The 17,137-nt window shown below is 42.2% G+C and overlaps 1 protein-coding gene across 1 annotated transcript in view; it reads left to right on the top strand.

Annotated features, from left to right (window-relative positions):
- GXYLT2 (glucoside xylosyltransferase 2) overlaps positions 1 to 17,137 on the top strand; it is a 94,780-nt gene that overhangs the window by 21,284 nt on the left and 56,359 nt on the right. Inside the window, exons 2-3 of the mRNA XM_081820833.1 lie at positions 1,002 to 1,194; positions 8,314 to 8,445. Of these exons, the coding sequence (XP_081676959.1) occupies positions 1,002 to 1,194; positions 8,314 to 8,445 (325 nt within the window). The remainder of the gene's footprint in view (positions 1 to 1,001; positions 1,195 to 8,313; positions 8,446 to 17,137) is intronic.

Consider the following 17,137-nt stretch of genomic DNA (forward strand, 5'->3'; position numbering starts at 1 on the left):
TGATTGGACTGGAAGGTTTTGGAAGGAAGGTAGCATTCCATGTCCAAGTTTCCCTGGCCTCCAAGTCTTTTGTGCAAGTAAATTAGTTTCATTCGTCTCAGGGCACCTTTTCCAGGCCAACTCCTTCCAACTTGCCTGCAAATATCTCTCAGTGGTGTGTTTGAGGCTTGGCTACGTCTCCTTGTCTGGAACAAATCTTTTATTGCGAGGAAATAGCTGGATGATGATTCTGGACTCTTGGACCCTATTTCCCTCTCAGCTGTTGACTCAGTATTTAATACCTTGGTCATTTTCAGCTTAACCTGCCTCCTCTCCTGCCTGTTTCTCATTAATACGACTCACATACTGGAAGCCGAATTTCAAACCTACCACCTCAGCAAGTTTGAGTGAGACAGTTAGGATTAACACCTGTTTCTCAAGACTCTCCAAAGATGTGATGGAGGCACATATGTTATTTTCTCTGCTCACCTCCCAGACTCGCATGATTTTCCTTTGGTGTGGTGGTCATGCATTCCACCGCAACCTAAAACCATCCAGATGATGGGAATATCATGTTGCTCGTTTCACATGGGAAAGCCACAACCCACCCTCGTCTTGTCCATGTTGCATTCAAATCTAATTTGCGTGGCCCGTATGAGTGTGAGCAGCACAGCCCCTGTGTCAGCTGCTGGAAATTTAGCAGTGCTATTTCCAAACACGGGCCATCCGGCAGCCAGCAGGCGCTCGACAGCTGAGTGGGGCAGAAAAAGTCTCAGACACCTATGGCCGTCCAAACAGTGACTCATGCTGCTATTGCCAGGATAAATATGGGAATAAATGGTATTTTTCTCTAAGCAGGGAGAATTGTCAAAATGCTTATCACTTTATAAAATATAACAGATTGTGCCTGTTCATGTTTTGAAATGTTCCAGCCATTCACTAGCTGGGTGTGTGTGTGTGTGTGTGTGTGTTTAAATTTTATGAGTTTATTAATAGCTTTAACTTGTTTTGCTTCTTCCTAGGAGGCCTGGAGAACTCAGGAGTTTTCAGGCCGTGCTGCCTCCGGAGCTCTGGATCCACTTGGCCGTGGTGGCCTGCGGCAATCGGCTGGAGGAGACCCTGGTCATGCTCAAATCCGCCATACTCTTTAGCCACAGGAAGATCCAATTCCACATCTTCACGGAAGACTCTCTGAAGCCTGAGTTTGATAAGCAGGTGAATTTGTGGAAATGGTGGTGCCACAGTTATGGAGTGTGCGGACATTATGCCACAGTTATGGAGTGCATTGTGGGGATGCGTATCCCCTTCACTAATGTGATTCACTAATTTTCGCGGCGGACTCTGCCGTGTGACCATGCGCTTGACTCTGAGCCTTGCTGTTCTCATCGGTCATTTAGGGATAGTTACACCTACCTTACAGAGATAGTATAAGGGTTCTATGAGATGATACACTTGAAGCACTTGACCCGGGGCTTGAGCCCTCTGGTGTAATTACATGGCTCTCATGTAGGGGCCAGGTAGCTGTCTACAAATTCTCTTTACATAGGTTTTTTGAATGACAAGTAATAAATGTTCATTAAAATAAATTCAAATGATATAGATTTCATACATTAAAAGGTAGGAGGCCTTGGTACCCTCAGTCCCACACAAGAAACTATCAGAGTTAGCAATTTTGAGTTACTCTTTCATATTTTTTTCACATACAGGTGTGTGTTTGTGTGTGTGTTTTTCTGTGTGGATGTATGTATATGTGTATAAATGTATATTTGTATGTATGTATAAATATATACCTCTATAGCACATACAGTTGTATGTGCCCAGATTAACATGTATTTCTTTTTTTTTTTAAAGATTTTATTTATTTATTTGAGAGAGAGAATGAGATAGAGAGAGCATGAGAGGGGGGAGGGTCAGAGGGAGAAGCAGACTCCCCGCCGAGCAGGGAGCCCGATGCGGGACTCGATCCCGGGACTCCAGGATCATGACCTGAGCCGAAGGCAGTTGCTTAACCAGCTGAGCCACCCAAGTGCCCTAACATGTATTTCTTTTAAAGATTTTTTTAAAATTTATTTGAGAGAGAGAGTGAGAGCACAAGCAGGGTGTAGGAGCCAAAGGAGAGGGAGAAGAAGGCTCCCAGCTGAGCAGAGAGCCCCACATGGGGCTCTATCCCAGGACCCCAGGATCATGACCCGAGCCGAAGGCAGACACTTAACTGGCTGAGCCACCCAGGTGCCCCTGTATTTCTTTTATAAAATCAAGTTTATTCTCTATGTGTCGTACTGGGACTTGCTTTTCCTCCCTTAAAACCATATTGTCAGCATCGTTCCAGGTCAGGACTCAGACATTCTTACCTCGTCTTTTCTGGTGACTGTATAGTATTTTATTATGTGTCTGGATCCCTGTTGAGTTGACTATTCCTATACTGAGGAACAAGTACTGATTTTTTTGTCAGTACAGGAGGAGAGCTTTGGAAGTACCTCTTCTCTCCAGTCTGGGTACGAGTGTGCCTTTGCAGACCAAGCTTTGCTTTGTCTTGGACATTTGCTCTTGTGGTAGGGCCTTGCGTGCTGGTAGAGCAAGAAGTGGTTCATTTTGTATCCACGGACTTGGGTCAGCAGACCGCCTCCTGGCGCCAGGCTGGCTACACTAATGAGAAAGGCCAAAGAAGCCTATTGGGCAGAGAAAGGTTGCTAACAGAAAGCTAGAAAACGGGTATGTTTCCTAAAGAAAAATATCCCCATGACTTCGTCACCAGGAGAGGCCAGCTTGTCTAAAAGCTTTGAAATTGATTGGAAAATGCCTTGAAAAAAGATCCGAGTCAAGGGAAAGGGAAGAGATTGGCACACGCATGGTTTGTTGTTCCGGAGCTGTGGTGAAAGGGGATGATGATGACAATTACCATTGATCAAGGGCTTCTGATTTATGACTTACCCCTCCTTAACCCCCACCTGAAGGCAGCAATCATGTCCCTCTTTTGCAAAGAGCTTTAGCGATTTGCTCATCAGGTGTCGGTTCAAGGTCACAGCCTCAAACCTCCATGAGCTCAACCAGTGTACATACTACCTCTCCAACTAGTAGGTAGAAGACTCATCTGCTCCCCTGTATGCTTGCTGCCGGATCTCAGGCAAACCTTGTGGCCTCTCAGAGCTTCAGTTTCCCTGTCTGTAACCTGAAGCAAGCAACACTGATAAAAGAGCTAAGGTATCTGGAATCAGGATAGGCTAGGTCAGGCTGCTTTAACACCTCCAAAAAAGCTCAGAGACTTTCCACGTGCCTACTGCTTGTCTCACACAGGCACTTAGGTCTGGGACTGAAGATGACAAAGACTATTCATGCTTTTTTTTTTTTTTTAAGTTTATTTATTGTTTTTGGTAATCTCTACACCCAACATGGGGTTTGAGCTCAAGACCCTGAGGTCAAGAGTTGCATGCTCTTTCGGTCCAGCCAGCCAGGCGCCCCAAGACTATTCATGCTTTGAGTTGCACCTGCTGGAACACTTGGCCTCTAAAGTTCTTGGGATGCCATGCAGGAAAGAGAGAGACAAGGGATCACGACTGTGCATTTCACTCCCTCAGCTTGACAGTGACATGAGTCTTTTCCACTCACATTGAGCTGTCCAGAAGCAGTCACAAGGCTCACCCAACGGCAAGGGGCTGGGAAGTGCTCGGTGTGCAAAAAGGGAGGAAACTGGCTGTGGACAAATTCTAGCACTGTCTTGCACAGTATCCATCTAACAAGTATTTATTGAGTACCCACTGGGTGCTAGAGGCTGGGACATGAGGATGGAGCAGAACAAAATAGAACTGAACTTAAAGAAGGTGAGGGGAAACAAGGTGTGGCCCCACCTTCTGTTATTCACACCCTACTGTACTTCCCTCCTTCGCTGCCCCAAGCGTTGGCCTGTGTGACCAACAGCATAGGGAAGATGCGATGCTGTGTCAGTTCTGAGATCCCGTTTAAAAAGGCACCATGCTTCCTATCTTGTCTGCACTCACTTTCTTGCCTGGATCACCTGCTGGGGGATAAGCCACTTTCATGTCAGAGCAGCCCTCGGAGAGATCTACGCGGTGAGGAATCGGGGCTTCTTGTGACACTCACGTGAGGGAGCTCGGAGACGGAACCTCCCGCCCCACCAAGCCTTCAGATGACTCTAGCCCCAGCCAGTAGTTGGACTATACCCTCATGAGAGGCCCTGAGCCAGAACAACGCAGCTTGCAGATTTTTGACCCTAAGAAACTACATGAGAGAATACGTTTTTGTGGTTTTGAGCCACTGAGTTTTGGGGATAACTTGTTAAAAGGTAATAGCTAATACATATGCATCTATATACATCATATGTATGCATGTACAAAATAGAGTATGCTACATGTAATGTTCACGTGACATTTGAGGCTAGGGCATAGAAAGAATATAGCTTCTGCCCGGCTTTCTTGGGATGCCTGCCCCGGGAACCTGGCCAGCATGTGGTGAGGAAGCCCACACTAGCCCATATGGAGAGATTGTGTGGAGAGACCCACTCAGAGAAGAGCTGAGGTCCCCAGCCCATAGCTGGCCTCAATTGCCAGATGTGTGAATGGACTAGCATTCAGATGATTCCAGCCTCCAGCCTTCAAAGCTTCTCGCCGAGGCCCCAGACATCATGCAACAGTGTAAGCCGCCCCTTCTGTGCCTTGTCCGAATTCCTGATCCATGGAATCTGTGAGCATTATAGATGTTTTTTTTTTCTTTCAGATTTTATTTATTTATTTGACAGAGAGAGACACAGCGAGAGAGGGAACACAAGTAGCGGGAGTGGGAGAGGGAGAAGCAGGCTTCCCGTGGAGCAGGGAGCCCGATGCGGGGCTCGATCCCAGGACCCTGGGATCATGACCTGAGCTGAAGGCAGATGCTTAACGACTGAGCCACCCAGGCGCCCCTAGATGGTCATTTTAACACTAAGTTTGGGAGTAATTTTCTGTGAGCCGTGGTAATTGGTACATTATAAGTTGGGAACTAAATTGTGTGGGAAAATCATTGAATTTGAAAAATCATTTGAATTGCTCTGGTGACTTTATCCCTGTGATGGCTCCTTTCCTCGGGTCTTTGTTAGACCAGTGGAGCTCAACTAACAAAGGAAACTGTAATAGGGTGTTAAAAGAGAGGCAGGGCATCTGACCTCATCCCTTTCTTTTCTGTGCAGGGATTAAAAGTGTAAAGTTTAGATATAAAACCTTGTCTCTTATGGAAGTCACAGAGCTTTCCTCCGTCTCAACCGTTTCAGTGGAAGGGCAGATGATCCTTGCTCTGTTATTGCAGAGCAGACTTGTGAGGCTGAATCACGTGATCTCTTTATTCTTTGATTCCACAGAGATTCTTTGGAACATCTCCAGTACCTTGTTAGCCCTCAAGTAGTAGGGTGGCAGCAGCAGATTTGTGTGTAACCCCAGGAGATGCTGGTATGGAGACGCAGGGTCGGCCCTCCTTCGCGAGGGTCTCACTTCCAACACTGAGGCATTGTGGGAATATCCAGTTTCTTTTTTTTTTTTTTTTAAGATTTTATTTATTTATTTGACAGAGGGAGACACAGCGAGAGAGGGAACACAAGCAGGGGGAGTGGGAAAGGGAGAAGCAGGCTTCCCGCGGAGCAGGGAGCCCGATGTGGGGCTCGATCCCAGGACTCTGGGATCATGACCTGAGCTGAAGGCAGATGCTTAACCAGCTGAGCCACCCAGGTGCCCCAGAATATCCAGTTTCTTGTGATAACTTCCTGTGAAGCTCAAGGCCACATATCTCAGGATAAAAACAAAACAACGTGCCAGTTGACCTCATGATTCCTCTGGAAACTGCTTTATGGGTGAATTCTACTCTATTGAAGTAGAATTTTTTTTTAAAATTTTTAAACCATATAAGTACAATATGTCTGGAGCTATTTACCAAGTATAATGTAGATATTTAATATTTTGGAGTCTCATTTATTTTTGTCATCTCTCAATATAGGAGCTGAAAATGCCAGCTGGTTGATTTCCTAGCCGCTCCTGGCAGCTCGGGAATCAGACATGTGCTTTAGGTTTGGCGCATCTATCAGGAAAAACTGGGACACTGAAGGGGGCGGGGATAACCACCAATCCATTCTGGTGATGGGTGGGTCCAGGAGGATGGCAACACCCTGTGTGAGTGTGTATGTGTGTGTGTGTGTGTCCTCTGCCACAGGAAGAGGTGTCGAGAACTTCCAGTGGCAGGAGCTGCTATACTATTCAAATACATGCATTGAAACAAATGTAAATGGACTGAACATTCCAGTTTAAAAAACACAGATTGGCAAAGGTAGATAAACCCTTCTAGAAGGTCAGAGAGTCAAGGAAACCAACAGACCAAGAGACCTTCCCATTCTCCTTTCAGGGCTGATTTTGGGCTGATGTGGCAAGGCACAGTTGGACTCAGCATCTGTCCCTGGTGTCCATTCTGATGGGTCAGTGTTGTCGCACTGAGTGTTTATGGCCAGAGTCAGTTCTGATGAATCAGTGCAGTGTGCTGGTGTTTTTGCCTGGCATGGGTTCTGATCGGTCAGTGGCCCTCAGAAACCACTTATCAAATACTTTGTCACTCCTCCTCTTTCTCCTTCTGAGATTTCTCTCTCATATATCCATCTCAAAGTTGTAAATTTAAAGCATGATCAGTGGTATGTTGCTTCAAACATTTTTATGTGACTGTATAAGCAATATATGTACATTGTAAAAAAAAAAGTCAAAAGATTATAAATTAAACAAATCAACCATCCTAAAGGTCAGGGAGAGCAATCTTGGTAGATTTACTTATATTCCTTTTCTTTTCATATCAACATCAGAAATGGGATCATCTTCTATATTCCCTTTTATATCACTGAGTTTTGTATTACTGAATTTCTTCTAAAACTGGGGTTGTCCAGCTTTTTCTGTAAAAGACCAGACAATAGCTTTTTTAGGCTTCGCAGGCTGTGTGGTCTTGTAGCTATTCAACTCTTACATTCAGTGTAAAAGCTGCCATAGAAATATGTACACAATTAGGTGTGACAGTGTTCCGATAAAACTTTTATTTATGGACACTAAAATTCAAATCTCATGTGACTCCCACATGTCACAAAATATTACTCTTGTTTTTACTTTTTTCAGCTATTTAAAAGTGTCTAATCATTCTTGGCTTGTGTGCTTTTTGTAGCCAGCTGGATTTGGTCCTTGTCCTACCAACGGTTTGCAAACCCTTACTGTAAGATGTTGTCGCTTGTTCCTGCATGATATTCTCTTATGTAGACATACCCCGGAGCTCATTTAACCAAACTGCTATTTAGGTTGTTTCCAACTTTGCTCTGTTACCGACAACATTATGATAAACTACCTTGTCATAAATATGAATGGACTTTGGGAATTTTTTCTTAGAAGTAGAACTATTGTGTCAATAGGGAAACATTAACTCAAAAACTTAAGAAGATACACAGATGGCAGATAAGCATACGAAAGGAGGCTCAACATTGGTTAAGCGTCTGCCTTCAGCTTGGGTCATGGTCTCGGGGTCCTGGGATTGAGCCCCACGTTGGGCTCCCTGCTCAGCAGGGAGTCTGCTTCTCCCTCTCCCTCTGCCTGCCACTCCCCATACTTGTGCTCTCTCTCTCTGTCAAATAAATAAATAAAATCTTAAAAAAAAAAAAGTTTAGTGTCTATCTGTCCAGATTTTTCTCTCCATATAAAATATACATGCATATATTTTCCCTTTAAGACAGAAACATAAATTTTTTTTGCATTTTGCTTTTTATTTTTAATAATAAACATTGTCATTTATAATAAATTTTATAATAAATTTATTTATTTAAAATTATATAAATTTTATAATAAAATGTTATTTATAATGAACATTTTTCCTTGTCAGCACATATAGATCTAACTTTAGTTTAACTGTTACAATAGTCTGTTGTATAGTTCTATCATAATTAATTTTCTCAATTCCTAATTATTGAGCATTTGGTTTGTTCTCAAGGGTTTTTTTTTTTAAATTACAAACAAGGCTGTGTTGAAAGTCTTGTGCCTTTATCTTTTGGGGTTGGTTGTTCCCAATTTCCAAATTGCCCTCTTGGAAGTTTATTCAAATTTGTACTCCCCTTGTAGTGTTTATGTGCCAGTCTCCTAACATGCTTGACAACTCTAGATGTTATTTATTTTTCATCCTAGCCATAGTCTTTCATTCATTGAGCATTAATCATGGTGGTGAAGTTAGACTTTCTATGTAAGTTGCCTGAATAATTTCCATTTGAACATCCAGGAGCTTCAGGTGTTTTCCATTTCTCTGGGGCCTAATCACCCTCCCCTTGTCTTCCTTGTTTTTCAGTTACGACAGTGGCCTGACTCATATACAAAGAAGTTTGAGCACAGAATCTACCCCATCACGTTTTCGGTTGGAAACCCTCAGGAATGGAAGAAATTATTCAAACCCTGTGCTGCTCAGAGACTCTTTCTTCCGGTAGGAACACGAGCTTTTAATAAGATGCTGCTCGGGAGAGAATTGTTCTTGGAAACATGGTGAAATTAACTGGTGTGTGTTTAAAGACATTTTACTTAGAGCTGAGAATGTGTTTCTCTTGGATTCTGTAATTGATTTCTCTTAGTCTTCCAGGTATAGAGGATCCTTGTGTTCAAGAAGTTATCTGTCCCAAAGATTGAGGGACTGAGAGCATCCGAAGCATGTCTTGGATTATGGGTCTTTGTGATTTTGGTTCTACCTTTACTAGCTGTGTGAACCTCAGTAAATCCCCCCACCTTCACTAGGCCTCATGTTCCTCCAGAAGCTTGGCACATAGTTTGCCCTCAATAAATGTTAGCTTTGATTATTACTACTTCTCTTATAACCATAACCATTGCCAGATGCTAGGGAATAATTCAAAAGAGGTCCAGAGTTCCAGTTCAGCCTCTCAGTTTTGAATTTTTTAGTTAAATATATTTGTTACCTTTTTAAAAATCCTAAATAGAAAAATCACTGAAGATATATCAAAACTGGAATATCATGGAGCAAAGATGGCAGCTTTGACTTGTCAATTGCAGTCGTGACATTTGTGAGTGATCTGTACCTTCAGCAAATGTTTACCCAGGGCCCATTAGGTTCTAGGCCCTGGGTTAGTGATAGCAATATGGCGGCAAATGAGTCAGCCACAGACTTGCTCCTTTAGAGTTTGAGCCTAGCATTGAACAGGTAATTGGAAGTATGATCTGTGTTGAAGTCTCATGGATATATGTAATTTGGGGTTCCATACTGGTCAGTGAGAGGTCATAGAAGGATCTTTTGGGACATGGCATTTATGCTGAGGCATGAACGCAGAAGCAGCAGGGATCACTGAGTGATAAGGGCCTGGTTGGTAATGAGAGAGAAGAGGGTACCAAGCAGATGGAACAATATGTTCAAAGGCCTGAGTTGGAAAGGAGCATGCTTCAGAAAATGAAAGAAGGTAGAGTAACCAGAAAATAGGATGACGTGGGATTAACGAGGTCCGCAGGGGTTGGATTGTCTGGTGTTTGTGTTAAGGACTTTGAGAAGCCATTGACTGCTTTCTATTATGCAAGTGGGCTGATCTGGCTTGTGTTTTAAAGAGTACACCCTAGTTCATTGCAGTGTGGACAGTGGAATCACTAGGCCAATTAGTGATGATTTGAGCTATGTTGAGTGCCTTAAAAATGGATTCAGAACCTGACTGAGAAAGAGAATTTACCAGTTCTCACGACTAGCTTGTTGTAAGAGTTGAAGGGGAGTGAGGTGAGAAGGATTTCACCCAGGTCTCTGACCTGAACAACCAGTCAGGCTAATCTGTTTGAAATTGCCAATAATCAGCTATTGTGAGCTATGAAAAAAGGCAGTTTGTTATGGTTCATCATACTCAATGGATGGTGGTCTTTGGAGAGATGGAAAAGACAGGAGGATGACCAGTTTTCATGGGATGAGATGCGCTTAACTTGGGTCATATTTTGATTTTGAGGTGCCTGGGAGATGGCCATGTAGAGAAGTCTTACCATCAAACCCTAAATGGCAAGTGGCCCTTTTAACATTTCCTACCCAGAACCTATGGGAAGACTGAGCTCAGCCTGACTGTACTCTTGGTACCTATCTGCACAGGTTTACTCACTCGTTAAATGACCTGTTTGTCACACGCCACAGACCATCACCTGAGATGGGATTCATTGCATAAAAGTGTAGGTAAGGACAGACTACCTCAAACTGGAACTAAAATCTGTAGGTGGAAGATATAAAAACTAATTACCATTTCAGAAGATGAGAAAAAATGTCAGGTTTCTTCTTCCTGTCTCTGTTTTAGGGGGGAAAATGTATTCAAAAACCAAAGTTACTATTGGAAAATTGTCTTTCCAACCTATGCAAAAAATATAAGCAACCCAGTGGAACCGCATTTGAATTTTCCCCTGACCTTGAGTTGTGACTTTATCACCACTATTAAAAAAACAAACCTTCCACGTGATGGTTTTCATTCATTCCCAGCTAAGTAAGCGTTCCATTTTGAATGACAGATGAGTGCTGGCATTCCTTATCTGCTTTTGATAATGGAAACTAGCTCTCCTTAAAAATAATAAAGAGAGATTGTGGTTGACAGGACATTTACCTTCTCCGAGTCATATATCATAACAGCAGATTATGAACACAGCATTTGTGGGCATCAGTAGAATGTATTAATCCTCAGAGTAATTTGAAATAAAGTCTAGGTGATGTTTTCCTTGAAATTCATCTCTGTAAAACCAAATCAAATGTATTGCTGAGGCAGCAGAGTGAAGATGGAGATCCCAAAATGCAAACATTCTAGCAAGTGGTAGGTCAGTCGATTGAGAACCATAATCTCACCCATATTCTGAGAAGGTATCATCTACCCCAAGCCTGTAGAAAAAAAAAAAAAAAAAAAAAAACCCTTCTCACATAAGATTTTACTATCAGAATAAGATCAGAGTGCAAGTCTGCAACTCAAGCTTATTAGATTCTCCAGTACAATTAGTGGAACTCAGATTCTACCAATTCATGAATTATGAAGTCCTAGAAACCAGTGGACATTTAATTTTCTATTTCTGTGAGTAACGTTCCAAAGAGCAGGACCATTATTAGTGCAAAGTAAACTGCAGGTGGCTTGTAAGCTCTCTAAGATGCATACTGCTCTCAGGTAACTTAGAAGCTTAAAGTATTTAAAACAATCTGCCAATTACAAATAAATCAAATCTGTTCATTAAAATTTATCCTAGAGTACTTTTCTCTTTTTCTTTAGTAACAGCCATAAAGCTTTCACTATTGTAAAAATAATTGTCATGAATTCACATCAACTCTCTTCCATTTAATTGGAATTAGCAAGATTTTTTTATGGATCTATACATTTTTGTTACACACTCTGCCTCCTTGATTCCAAAAACCGCTAATTGTAGTTTTCTGGGGATCCTAGAGATATTCCAAACATGACAGAGATCACTGAATTGCAGAATCTTCAGAGACTTTATTGGCAAGCAGCACCCAGTATGTGGAAATACACATTAGGTTAAGGTGCTCTGTAAGTCTCATCCAGGGAGAAAGGCCTTTTTAAACCAATTTTTGTTTGTTTGTTTTTTGTTTCTTTTTTCTTTGTTTTTTTTTATTTTATTATGTTATGTTAATCACCATACATTACATCATTAGTTTTTGATGTAGTGTTCCATGATTCATTGTTTGTGCATAACACCCAGGGCTCCATGCAGTACATGCCCTCTTTAATACCCATCACCAGGCTAATCCATCCCCCCATAAATTCCAAGATTATAAAAATGTCTGATGTCTTTCCTGCTCCCAACACTTGCCATAAGCATCTATCTCAGAGGAAGGAGTTAGTGAAGAATATTGTCATGAGAAGTAGGATAAAATTGCTTACAGCCTTGACCTATACATTCTTCCTGAATTCTCTGGATGCATCTATATTTCTAACAGTCTCGACACATTCTTTAATATTCCAAAGGAGTATCATGCCAAATAAATAAAAATCTTAGATTACCTAGATTTTCTACATCACATCAAGAATAACAATATATAGGGGTGCCTGGGTGGCACAGTCAGTTAAGTGCTAACTCTTGGCTTCAGCTCAGGTGGTGATCTCAGGATCGTGAGATCGAGCCCCACATCGGGCTCTGCACTCAGTGTGGGACTATCTCTCCTTCACCCTCTGCCCCTCCCCCCCAATAAATAAAATAAATATTAAAAAAAAATAGTAACAATATTTAATCTTCCCTTTTTCCACTTGTAGTTTGTTAAAGAGGTTTGTAACTAGTTCCAATATTTGGAAAACTATATGCTTACAAGAGATATTCTAATGAGTTAGCAGCAGGCTAATGGAAAAGAGAAGTTACCTAACTTATAAGAACTTTCTATAATTAAGGTCAGGCCTTTGTACTATTATTAATATTATAACTCAGCATTAGCAGTAAACATTGAGTCTTCCTTGGAACCAACCCTTTGGATGGCAACAACTATTGACAGATGTATATGAACATATTAAAAATCCTTATTAAGAGGAGCATCTATTAGAATCACCATAAGTGATATCTCTGTATTTCATTAAGCATCAAGAGACCATAAATTATTGGGACAAAATGAGCTATCAAAAAGCTCAAATTACCCTAGATACCAGTTTTGTTGAACAAGCTTTCCATAATCCTTATCATTTACTCCCACACTATTAAAGGTTTGACATTCAGGATATTAGTTACAACTCTTAGTTACATGTAAAAAACTCAACTCTAACTAGCTAAGGAAAGAAGGAAATTTTTTGGCTTTTCTGACCGTGAAGTCCAGATGATTCCAAGTGTAGGGCTGATCCAGGGACTCCCATGATGTCACCCCGGCTCTGTGTGTCTCTCCCTCAGTTCCTTGCAAGGCTCACTCCAGGAGCATAATGTTGGCTTGAAGCAACCTGAGATACAAATTCTAGAAGCTTAGTTTAGCAGAAAAAAGAGCAGGAAGGGTGGCTACTTCTGAAATGGTGGCAGAAGAGCTCTGTGGAAATGCTCCCCAGTGAGACAGGCATAACTGGTGAAAATTGTTTCTTTTAAAGATTTTATTTATTTATTTATTTGAGAGAGAGCGTGAGTGGGGGAAGAACAGAGGGGGAGGGAGAAGGAGAGGGAAAGACTCTCAAGCAGACTTCATGCTGAGCGTGAGCCTGATATGGGGCTCAGTCTCACGATCCTGAGATCATGGCCTGAGCTGAAACCAAGAGTCGAACACTTAACCAACTGAGCCACCCAGGCAACCCTGGTGAAAATTATTTTTAAAGCAATTATCTAGAATCTTTGGACATTGCGCTGAGGGCCTAAGCAAATGAGGAAACAGATTATTCAAGAAAGTCTACTAATGTAACCAAGTCCAAGCTTGTTCTGCTCACTGCATGACAGGCCCACAAGTCTAGGGGCAAGATGTTGGGGTAAGGAAAATGACTTTATCTGGAAAGCCAGCAAACCAAGGAGATACCGACTGTTGTCCTAAACAACCATCTCCCCTTGGCATGAAATTCAAGCTTCTTTTATGTTAGCAAAGGGGGGAAGTAAGAGGGGGTTGGAGTCAGAAGGTAACTGATGTCTGTAGTTATCTGAGGGAGGTCATAAAACTGGTTTGTCCTTGGTCAGTTGATCTTTGTGTACAAGAATCTGGTCATGTCATTCTTGTAAATGTTAAGCATAGCATAGTCATTTCTGTATGTGCTTCCTTACCTCCTTGGGTGAGGTAGATTTTGGGTAGAAAACAGTTTTTGCAAATCTTAGCTGTTAGCAAAATTTCTCCGATGATTAACGTGCCTACATACAAGCAGGGCTAAAGCAGAAGCAAGGGAAATAGAAGTAGCATGGAGTCAGACATACTGGGTTTTTTTTCCCCTGATACACTAAAACTTGGTAAAAAAGAGGGAGAATCTGTGACATTTGAACCACAACCTACTCCCTCCATTTCCCTTTCCAACTCAGCATGATGGAAAGTCAGCTCTAGATAATTCAGTCCAGAATACAGGGATTCTTTTCTCCTTAGCTCCCGGTTGAGGGATATGGTATTGCCTTAGGAGGAGCAGGTCATCAGCAGTTCTCATCTCTGTATCACAGAGTTTAAGTTCCAGGTAATTGTGGACAAGGTTCTGGGGCTTCGTAATTGAGAGGAAGCTGGCAGCTTCATGAGAGCAACAAACTAAAATATAGGCTGGTTAGTTTATAAGGGAGAACCAGGGAAAGAGACAGATAAAAAGTGCCCCTTGGTGGCAGAACAATGTTCGAAGACTGGCCTTAAAAATTAATCCTGCAAATGAGCCTAAATTTCATTGTATCAGATGAAGGAGCAATTTGTGCCTCAAAAACAATAGAGCAATCAGCTGGCAATTAGTGGAGGCTAATAGCTGGGCGTAATACCAACAGCAACAGACAGTTTAACAGAAAGATTAGAGAGTCAAAGATAGGTGATAAAACCACTGTCACTTCATGCCCAAGGCCGCACGCACTGAGGAACAACATCATAGGTTGCATGCAGTGGGTGAAAGGGACTTCACTAAAATAGTCCAGGCAAGATGCTAAACAAATAAATGAGCAAACCACATCAATAAGCCCTGTAGGTTGGAGTTGCTAAAATATATTATTTAACATATCCTAAACTATATTATCATGCTGTCATTTATTAACATGCTAAATATATTATCCAGATTTTTTCATCAAAAAAGTATGAGGCATTCAAAGAAACTGGAAAGTGTGACTCATTCACAGGAAAAAATGCAAGCACTGGAAGGTGCCTGTGATAGGACCCAGATGTCAGATTTACTAGAAAAAGACTTCACCCTTTTGGAGGCCAGGCCTCGCCCTGCTCACTTGCTGGGGTCTCATCCCTGGGGGACACAGTACAGCCCTGGGGGTCTGCTGGTGTGGGCTCAGGACCTGTGGGCACTGGTCTGGTCCCTGAGGGTCTGACCAGGAGGGTAGGGGCACTACCACCACACAGGCCCCCATCCCTCCCCAGCTATGTAATTAAAAGCAGTCTAACACACATGTACACACACACACACACAAGAAAAAAACTTCAAAGTAGCCGTTATAAATATGTTCAAGCAACAAAAGGAAACCATGCTTAAAGAAGTAAATTAATTAAGGAGGGCTCATGATGTGATGAGTGACGGGTGTTATACACAACTGACGAATTATTGAACACTACATCTGAAACTAATGATGTACTATATGTTGGCTAATTGAATTTAAATTAAAAAAAGAAGTAAAGTAAGATATGATGACAGTGTTTCATGAATTAAGAATATCAATAAAGAGATGAAAATTATTTTTAAAAAGAGCTAGGTGGAAATTCTGGAGTTAAAAGGTATAATGATTAATGAAAAATCATTAAAGGAGCTCACAGCAGATTTGAAATTAAAATAGAAAGAATTGGTAAATTTGAAGATAAATCAATAAAGTTTACTCAGTCCAAGGAATAGGGAAAAATAATGAATAAAATTGAACTGAGACTGAGAGAAATGTGCACCACGTCAAACACACCAGCATATGCGTGATGGGAGCGCCAGAAGGAGAGCAGAGAGAGAAAGGAATAGAAAAAGCTATTTGAAGAAATAATGGTTGAAAACTTGCAAATTTGATGAAAAACAATGTACACATCAAAATTCAAAGAACTCTAAGATAAACTCAAAGAGAGCCACATGTAGATAAATCATAGTAAAAAATCCTGAAAGCAAGAGATAAAGTTTTAAAAGTAGCAAGAGAAAAACAACTTGTTATATACAAGGGAACTCCATTAAGATTAACAGTAAATTTCTTGTTAGATACTGTGGAGGGCAGAAGGCCATGGGATGACATATTTGAAGTGCCAAAGGGTGGGGGGAAACTGTCTACCCAAAATCTTATATCTAGCAAAACTCTTTTATTTTTTTTAAGATTTTATTTATTTATTTATTTGACACACACAGGGAGAGAGACAAGTAGGCAGAGTGGCAGGTAGAGGGAGGAGCAGGTTCCCCACTGAGCAAGGAGCCTGATGTGGGACTCGATCCTGGGACCCTAGGATCATGACCTGAGCTGAAGGCAGACACTTAACTGACTGAGCCACCCAGGAGCCCCATAGCAAAACTATTTTAAAAATGAAGGTAGAATAGGCAGTGCATCCAGCAGTCCTGCAGATCTGTCTCTTGCTTCAACAGTGTTTGGACGGAACAGACCCAGGGTCACCCCTTCACCCTCTGACCACCCTCCAACCTTTTTTCTGGTCACAACCTTCAGAGCCATCTTCTCTGCCACCCTTTGTCTCTGGGACCAGCCAATACCCTATTTTGAGCTTCGCTCCTTATTACCAACCAACCATGAGCTCCCAGATTTGTCAGTTATTCCAGAGGTGGAGGCTGCTGTCAGCTGCCTGATCAGCATGCATCTGCTGGCCTCCTACACCTACCTGTCTCTGGGCCTCTATTTCCACTGTGAAGACGTGGCTCTGGAGCACGTGGGCCCCTTCTTCCACTAGTTGGCTAAGGAGAAATGAGGGCACTGAGCATCTCTTGAAGATGAAAAACCAGTGTGGCAGCCACGCCCTCTTCCAGGACTTGCAGAAGCCATCACAAGATGAGTGGGATAAAACCCTGGATGCCAAGGAAGCCCCCCTGGTTCTAGAGAAGAACCTGAACCAGGCCCTTTTGGATCTGTATGCCATGGGTTCTGCCCACACAGATCCCCATCTCTGTGAATTCCTGGAGAACCACTTCCTAGTTGAGGAGGTGACACTCATCAAGAATTTGGGCAAGGACTTGTCTAACCTGGCCCCCAAGCTGGGCTGGGCAAGTATCTATTCAAAAGGCTCACCCTCAAGCATGACTAAGAGCCCTCTGAAGCCCAGAAGGCTTTGAGGGACCCCTCTGGCATCCCCCTCATGCCAGGTTTGTGCCTGGGCCTCTTCCTGCAACCACTAGGCAGCTTTTTAACCACCCTGAGGCCCTCTCCCAAGCTATGGATGAAATGGAAACAATAAAGCTTTTTTGCAGGGGGAACATAAAGGTGAAATCAAGTCATTCCCAGTAAAGAAAACTGAGATAATTTGTTGCTAGCAGAACTGCCTTATAAGCAATACTAAGGAAGTTCTTTAGGCTGAAAGCAAATGACTCCAGACAGTAATTCAAAATCACATTTTAATG

The sequence above is a fragment of the Leptonychotes weddellii genome, chromosome 1, assembly GCF_054177405.1.
Source record: "Leptonychotes weddellii isolate Sample4059 chromosome 1, ASM5417740v2, whole genome shotgun sequence".
Taxonomy (NCBI): Eukaryota; Metazoa; Chordata; class Mammalia; order Carnivora; family Phocidae; genus Leptonychotes; species Leptonychotes weddellii.